This window comes from Tupaia chinensis, unplaced genomic scaffold (assembly GCF_000334495.1).
Source record: "Tupaia chinensis unplaced genomic scaffold, TupChi_1.0 Scaffold000042_2, whole genome shotgun sequence".
In the NCBI taxonomy this organism is placed as follows: Eukaryota; Metazoa; Chordata; class Mammalia; order Scandentia; family Tupaiidae; genus Tupaia; species Tupaia belangeri.
The window spans coordinates 1,229,768-1,237,599 of record NW_006159498.1 but is presented as its reverse complement, the minus strand read 5'-3'; the positions used below and the strand labels follow the sequence as shown (position 1 = coordinate 1,237,599).

Below are 7,832 nucleotides of genomic sequence, written 5' to 3'. Positions count from 1 at the left end.
GGCTGAGTCCGAGTCACGCTGGGAAAGCCGGCTGGTGACATGCTCACAGGAGAGGGCTGGGGCTGGGCGGGGGGCTGCGGCGTCTGGGGCGTGCTGGGCTGCTGCGTGGGGGTCCCGGGTGGTGCTGAGGTAGGAGAAGGCAGACTCTGCTGAGGCACATTGCGGGTGTTCATGGTGGCCATGCGTCGGCGCATGAGCTGGGCCTGCTGCAGGCGGGGCTGGGTCTGCAGGCGGTGCTGGATCTGCTGCTGGCGGAGCTTGTGTTTGATGTTGAGGCAGAAGGGCACGGGGCATTTGTTTTCTTGGCAGTGCTTGGCATGGTAGCAGCACAGGGCGATGAGCTGCTTGCACACTGGGCAGCCCCCGTTGGTTTTGCGCTTGCAGCCCTTGGTGTGCTGCACTACCCGTTTCATCTTCTGGCAGGACGGCAGAGAGCAGTTGGCGTTGCGGCACTGGCAGGCGTGCACCAGGGACTGGATGCAGCGCTGGATGCTCAGACGCCGAGACTCCTGGGGGCTCTTGGACTGTGGCTCGCCCTGGCTACTGCCCTCGTCATCTAGGCCCAGCCCCCATTTCACCATCTTGTGGGTGTGGCTCTTTGTGTTGTAGCAGTTGATGCAAAGGTCGTAGTCCTGCCAACCGGGAAAGGAAACAGCCAGCGTCAATAGGGAGCCAAGCATACCCCTAGGTGGCCAACGCTCCCACCCTCTAAGGCCCTCCACTGTGGGACAGCTTGGCTCGGAGCCCCCAGTCTACCGCCTCTCTGACTTGTCCCATCATCTGGGGTGCCTGCAACACTCCTGGCCTGCCAGCTCCTGCACATGCACAGGTCTGGGCCTAGGCGCTGGATCCCAGCTCACATCGCAAACCTGGCAACTTTATGCTTCCCCTGCCCTGAGATCCCATCAGGACCCTGCCATGTCCTGCCCTTTCCCCACTCCTAGGCGTAGACAGTGAAACCTAAGGGGGAGGAGAGGGACACCGCACTGCTCCCTCTCCAAGGGCAGGCAGAGGCTGTGAGATGCTGTTCTGGGCGGAAGGCTGCAGGCTACACAGGGTGCTGAGGGGCCTCCCCAACATGGAAGGCCAGATTACTCAAAACTGAGAACATGAAACAGAGCTCTAGGACCAGGCTTGAGGACTGTGATCACAGAAAAATCACGAAGATTCCAGACTAAGAGATTAGAGAACTAGAGAAAGTGGGAAACAAGGAGAAAGGCTGTCAAGGGTTGGGGGAGGGACAGACCCGAGAGCACATACAGAGGCCACAACAAGCTATCTGCCTGGCAGGCAGCTGGATCCTGGGAAGAAGCAGGGGACACTTGGGGTGGGGTGCACTTCCTGTGGAGGGAAGGAGGGGGCCCACCCTAGCCTGACCCGCAGCCATCTGAAGGACAGCCACAGAGTCAGCGAGCATGACCACCCAGCCAGCCAGCCAGCCAGCCAGCGGCCCTCAGGAATACTGAGATCCCTAAACAAAGGCACCTATCAAGAGGGCAGAGAGCATTCCTAACTCCTTTGTAAGACTTGAACCAGGGACAGAAAGGTACTAGGTCAGGACTGCCTACAGAACCCAGGGGCCCCCAGCCTGCTGTCTTGCACCCATCTTACTCTGGAAGGCTTGGCACAAACACCACAGAACACAGTGGCTGGTCCACGCATGCACGCACGCACTCCCGCACACCTGGCGGCACCCCGAGGCCGAGCCAGGGAGGGCGGTGCCTACCTCGCACACGGTACAGTGCCAGCGCGTCTCCACATGGTGCTTGCACTCGTTACAGGTGTAGACAAAGCGGTCCTGGCCCTGGGTGTGGAGCTCCACCAGCATGCACAGCGTGGACCACTTGGAACGGCGCAAGGAGGAGAACTCCCAGTGCTTGTCCCTGGCAAGGGTGAGGAAGGCGTCGCGCCCATCCATGAGATCGCAGCTGAGCAGTGGGTCGGGGTCCACAATGGGGGGCAAGGTGTTGATGACGGGCCCGGCGTGCAGGTGGATCACGAAGAAGACCTGCAGGAGGAATGGTGTGAGCCCCAAGTGGCTTCCTGGGGCTGCTCCCTCCTCCTGGCCCGAGCCCCCGCCCGCGGCCCACCTCCTTGTGCTTCTCCATGGTGGCGTAGAGCTTCTGGGACAGGTCGTTGGACACATTGGGCACACTGGGTTTCTTCTTGTTTGCCCGGCTGATGCTGCTCTTATTCTTGTTGGTTTTCTTGTTGTTCTTTTTCTTGGCATTCTTGCTGTCACCCTGGCTGCCCTGCAATGACAAGTGAGGTCATGAGACAAGGCCAGCCTCGCCTGCCCTGCTTGGCCTCAATACTCAGCTCCAGGCCATGGGGGCCCGGAAACCATGCTGGAGGCAGGTAACCCTGGTGACCCCACCTGGGCACAGGAGCTGCCGGCGGGGGCCGGCGGCTGCCTGTGCTCGGCTGTGCCGTGCGGTGCCATGGCCAGCTGCATGCAATGTCCCCTCTCAGCTAAGAGGCTACCAAAGGAAGGGGCGGATGGGCGCCATTCATTGTTCCAGGTTACTCCTCAGTGCGCTTGCAGTCCTGGGCCACGTCTACACACTCAGCAGCTTGATCTGTGCCTCAAGAGGCTTCAAACACCCAGTTCATGAGTGGGGCACAGGAAGGTACTGAGGGCAGGAGGGGCCACCACTGGGAGTAGGCTCCTGGGCAGCACCTATGGGTCCCAGCACGCCTGCATGAGGGCAGGACACCTCCCTGCATATCCATCCGGCACGGCCCCCAGTTGCGTTCCATTACTGGCTGAAGTCTGAGAGAGTCTCACTCCTCAGTTTGAATGCTTTCCCTCTGGGGAAAAACATAGGCTTCTTGTGTGTTTAGACTCCGAGGTGGAAAAGTTAACTGTTAATACATACATACATATATGTACACATACATACATACATATGTACGTGTGTACACACACACATTTTTAAAATTTTTATTTTAACTTTATTTATCTTAATTTGACCAGAGAGGGACAGAGTGAGAGAGAAAGAGAGGGAAAGTGAGAAAGCAAGTCGCCAGGTCTGGGACTCAAACCATGGTTGGCCATGTGCGAGTCCAGAGCCCTCAACCACCCCATCACCTGCCAGCCCCACAAAAGTTAACTTCCTTTGTACAAGACCAGACAGACAGAGACTCAGGTGCACGGAAGGAGTGTTGGCTAGGGCAGGATGCGCTGACCCACTCCCAAGCAAGGAACATGAGATACTGGCAACACCAAGAGCCCAAGGTCACCTGCCAGCACCCTATAAAATTGTGTTTAAGGAATGATAAAAGCTGGGGCAAACGGGTGGTGTAGTGGTTAAGCGATGGACTCCCATATGGCTCACCAGTCCTGGACCTGGTGGCTTGAAAATAACACCAGGTACGTGTGTGTGCATGCCCCAAACCCTGGGAGGAGAATGGAGGAGAAGGGACTGCAGCATGGCCACCCCCCTGGGGGGTGATTTCTTGCTTTCACGCTCTCTGTCCCTTTCTCTCTTCAGTGAGCATACACACCCTGTGACAAAACTCTCAAAACAGAACCAAATAAGACTTTTTTTGCATTTTTTTTCCTTCTTGGAACTTACCTAACACATCTGTCTTTGTGTAGGTGATTTTTCCTCACAAGGTGAGGTTATACACAGGAAGCTGAATCCTGATTTCCCCACTCCCTGCACTTGAGAACCTGACTTTTATTGTCAAGACTGCAGCTCACACTGCGAGGTCCCAGGGAGTCACCTAGCAAGGCGAGTCTAGCCCACTGCAGGCTCAAAACCAGAACTAGACACAGGACGGCGAGCCTGTGACCAGCCCCTTTGCGTCCTGCCTTTCCAACCTGCAAGTCCAACACACGTGGCACAGGCTCACACTGTCATCGTGAGGCCCTTGTCCCCCATCTTCTGAGCAGCCCACTGTCACAGGCCACAGGCAGGCTCCCCCTCCCTGTTGCAGCCGCAGGGCCGGCCCCAGCTCTGGGAGCATGGCAGGAGCTCGGCGGTCAGTGCAGCAGCTCTGATCGGACCCAAGTCCTCTCCTTGCAGTGACTCCAGAACTGCCTCCAAGAGCCCTGGGTGAACAGTCCAACTCGGGCACAGACCTGAGCCAGGCACACGGAAGGCCCTCAGGGTGCAAAGTCAGCTGGTCCCTGGTGCCAAGCTCTAAGGCAGCCAGCAAAACCCTACCTCCCAGAAGGTCAGCTTGAGAATGGGCCTCATGGCATCGTCCTACATCACCCCAAGGAGGGAGACGGGAGGCTCAGGCATCAGTCACCAAATGGCAGGGAGCAGCATGACTTCGCCATGGTCCTGGCACCCCTCCTCGTCTAGCTGCTCTGCGCTGCCTGAGGCTCACCCCCTCCTCACCCCCACGAGGCCCAAGATGCCAGCAGCCTGGACTTAGACTTTCAGATGTCACCGCCTAGGACCTCTCTCCAGCCCTGCCCTGGTGCCCCAGCTCAGACACATCCTCTTGGCTCTTATCAGACATCTCCAAGGTAATATGTCCACAGCCAATTCTCATCTCCCCCCGACCAGCTCCTGTGGGCAGTGTCAGCAACGCTGAGCCTGCTGACCAGCCCCACCCCCACCCCCACCCCTGGGGTCTCCTCACTCCATGGATTGCTCTCCATGCTGCAGTTCTGGGGAGCTGCCCTTACAAGGTGCCATGCTCTGCCCCTGCCACCTCTGACCTGGGTGAGGCCCACGGTACCGAGTCACACCTTCTTGCTGTCCAGAGGGCCCTCCCCTGCCTGCACCCTGGCTCCTATGTCACCTCCCCACCAGGACCCCCAAACCTCCTCTGCCCTCCTCTTCCCTTCAGCTCCCGCCACACCCCACAGTCATCATGGGCTGTTTGCATCCCCCTGGGGGCACAGCCGGGCTTCTGCTGATTCCACCCCAACTGCCAGAGCAGGGAGAGCACAGGCAGGAGGCTGGTGCAGGAAGGCTCACCACTGGCACCAGATGAGGAGCTCCGATAAGGCACCAAGCGAGGCCTGGCAGCCGAGGCTGATGGGGTGGGTCCAGACTGTGGCATGGCCAGGGAGCGCAACCTGCACAGAAACCCGAGTCCTCCTCCCCGCTCTGCTGCAGACAGCCCCGCCCCGGGACAGCCAGGCTCAGAGGAGGGCTCGCACCTCGGTGGTCTCGCTGGCTGCGGTGCTTTCTTCTTTCTTCCTCTCCTCCTCCTCTTGTTCCAGTTCCTTAATGCTCTCTTCCAACACGTTGGGCCAGAAATCACCTTCGAAATACGGTAGTTCCTTGGCACTTGTGAGCCTGTCCTCTGTTGCTTGTTTGAAAATGTCCTAGAAGGGAGTAGAACACAGCAATGAGGAAGAGGCCCCGGGAATCACACATGCAAACCACCTGGCGCAGAGCTGGGGACACATGCGAAGGGCTACCAATGCTGGCTGAAGCCAAGGGGCCCACCTGCCTGCACTGCCACGCCCAGTCCTGACCTCTCATGCCACATGTGCTGTCACTCTGTGCTTTCATCCCATCTTCTAGCCCTCGCAGGTGGGTATAACGCGAGCATGTGCAGGTGTAAGAGGGGGGCACACAGACTCACCTCCACCAGTCACCACAGAAGGCCCTGATCCCCTCCCCGACCCCAGGCACCTTGTAGTCATGAATGATGCGCTCTGCAAATGCCTTGTCCAGCATCTTCTTGTACCACTCCTGCAGTCGTTTTGGTTTTGGGATTTTTTGATCAGGGGGGTGGCAATGGAAGATGTAGTCATCTCCTTCACTCGGGGGACAGGCCCAGATGTGCCCTGTCACATACCTGCAGACATGTGCACACAAGCTGGGTGAGAAGGTCAGTGGATTCAGCCCTGCCTTCCCGGAGTTAGAGCTAAGGTGAAGGAGCCTAAGCAAGAGCAGAAATAATTGTAAATAACAGATCAAATTACAAGGCCCAATCCTTTTTTAAAGTTTGCTATAGGGCACAGGAGCTTGCTGTGGGGGAGGTTGAGAAACCAGCCGCCGAGTGATGGTCACGCCACAATCCTTCTCTTACATTATCTTCTTGGGATTTTGGGCACATACACCAACATGCCCAGCGTGTTTTTCAAGTCATCAGGTCTGGGACTTGAACTTACTGCCTGCCACGTGGGGACCAGCTACCTTAACCACCACACTACCAGTTGGCCAAAGGTCCAATTTTTATCACGTTATCATGTGCAAATTCTAGCCTGCATGCACTTCTCTCTCAGGGTGCACACAGGTGAGGCCAAGGCCACGATGGAACTTTGTTTGTTTTGTTTTTCCCTATAGGTACACGTGCTCACCAGAGACAGACTGAGAAGCAAAGAGAAAGCGAGAGAAGTGAGAAATCACCTCTCAGGCAGGCTGGACACACCATAATCCCCTCTTCTTTCAGGATTTTGGGCATGGACACACACAGACTGGCGTAATTTTCAAGCTGTAGGTTCCAGGACTCAAACTGGGGTTGGCCAGGTGGGATCCAGTACCCCAACCTCTAGGCCACCAGTTGGCCCCCACAGTAGAGCTCTGTAACCTTGTTGCAGAGCCTGAGAATACCATGGCTTGCTGAGACACATCATGTGAACTGTATCAAGTGAGGAGTTGGGTTTTTCCTCTCTTCCTCCCTCCCTCCTCCCCCTACCCCCGTGCATTGGAGAGGCAATTCAGTTGAATAATTCTTTTTTGTTTGTTTGAGAGATTTTTGCTATAGGGCACGTGGGCTTGCCAGAGAGACAGAAAGAGAAATCACTCCCCCCAGGGATGGCCATGCTGCAATCCCCTCTGCTCCATTCTCCTCTCAGAATTTTGGGCACGCATGCACATACATGTGCCCGGCGTGAGTTTAAGCTGCTGGGTCCGAGACTCGAACAGTGGGTGACGAAGTGGGAGTCCAGCGATGTAACTATTATACCATCTGCTGGTCCCTCAGTTGAGTAATTCTAAGGGTTAATGCTAAAATAAACCTTATTCTTCCTGCTCAAAACACTTTGATCAAATAGCTCTACCCTTTTCAAGTTTGGGAAAGGAATAGAGTAGAAAAAACTAAGTGGCAGAGAAAGAAGCCAGGCATGGAGACCAGGTACTGCAGGGAAATGCTGTGGATCGATGTGGAGGCTGACTGCACCATTTGGCAAAGTTACTGTTTTAGGCATTGTACACCTGGAACAGGGAATGCTATGGTGTGCTATTTGTTTTATTGCTCCAGGGTGCATGTGCTTGCTAGAGATAGAGACAGAGAGAAAGCGAGAAATCACCCTCCATGGGAGGTGGCCACATCATAGTCTCTTTTTTCCCATTCCCTCCTTGGGATTTTGAGCACACATGCACCCATGCCTGGTGAGTCCTTCGAGCCACTGGGTCCAACACTCAAACCGCATAGTGAGGCATGTGGGATCCAGGTGTCTCAATCTCCACACCATCTACTGGCCCCAGTATTTTTATTTTTTTAGATTTTTGCTATATTGCATGTGTGCTCACGTGTGCTTGCTCCATATAGCAAAAGAGCAAGAGAGAGATGGAAAATGAGAAATCACCCACCAGGGGGATGGCCATGCTGCAGTCCCTTCTCCTCCATTCTCCTCCTAGGATCTTGGGCATGCACACAGGTATCTGGCATGAGTTTTAAGTTGCTGGGTTCAGAACTTGAACCATAGTCTATTATATGGGAGTCTAGCAACATAACCATTACACCATCTGCTGGGCCTGTAATTATTTTTACCTAAATAAAGTTTTTTCCCAAAGAATTATTTAATTTTATTATTATTTAAAAACTTTAAAATTTGCTATAGGGCATGTGTGCTCACGAGAGAGAGAGAGAGAGAGAGAGAGAGAGAGAGAGAGAGAGAGAGAATGCGCACA

The 7,832-nt window shown here is 55.4% G+C and overlaps 1 protein-coding gene across 1 annotated transcript in view; it reads right to left on the bottom strand.

Moving 5' to 3' along the window:
• The window catches only part of CREBBP (CREB binding lysine acetyltransferase), a gene marked incomplete at its 5' end in the record, with an annotated part of 133,216 nt that overhangs the window by 2,516 nt on the left and 122,868 nt on the right, over nucleotides 1–7,832 (bottom strand). The window contains 5 exon segments of the mRNA XM_027773232.1: nucleotides 1–632; nucleotides 1,727–2,008; nucleotides 2,091–2,252; nucleotides 5,126–5,293; nucleotides 5,607–5,772. Of these exon segments, the coding sequence (XP_027629033.1) occupies nucleotides 1–632; nucleotides 1,727–2,008; nucleotides 2,091–2,252; nucleotides 5,126–5,293; nucleotides 5,607–5,772 (1,410 nt within the window).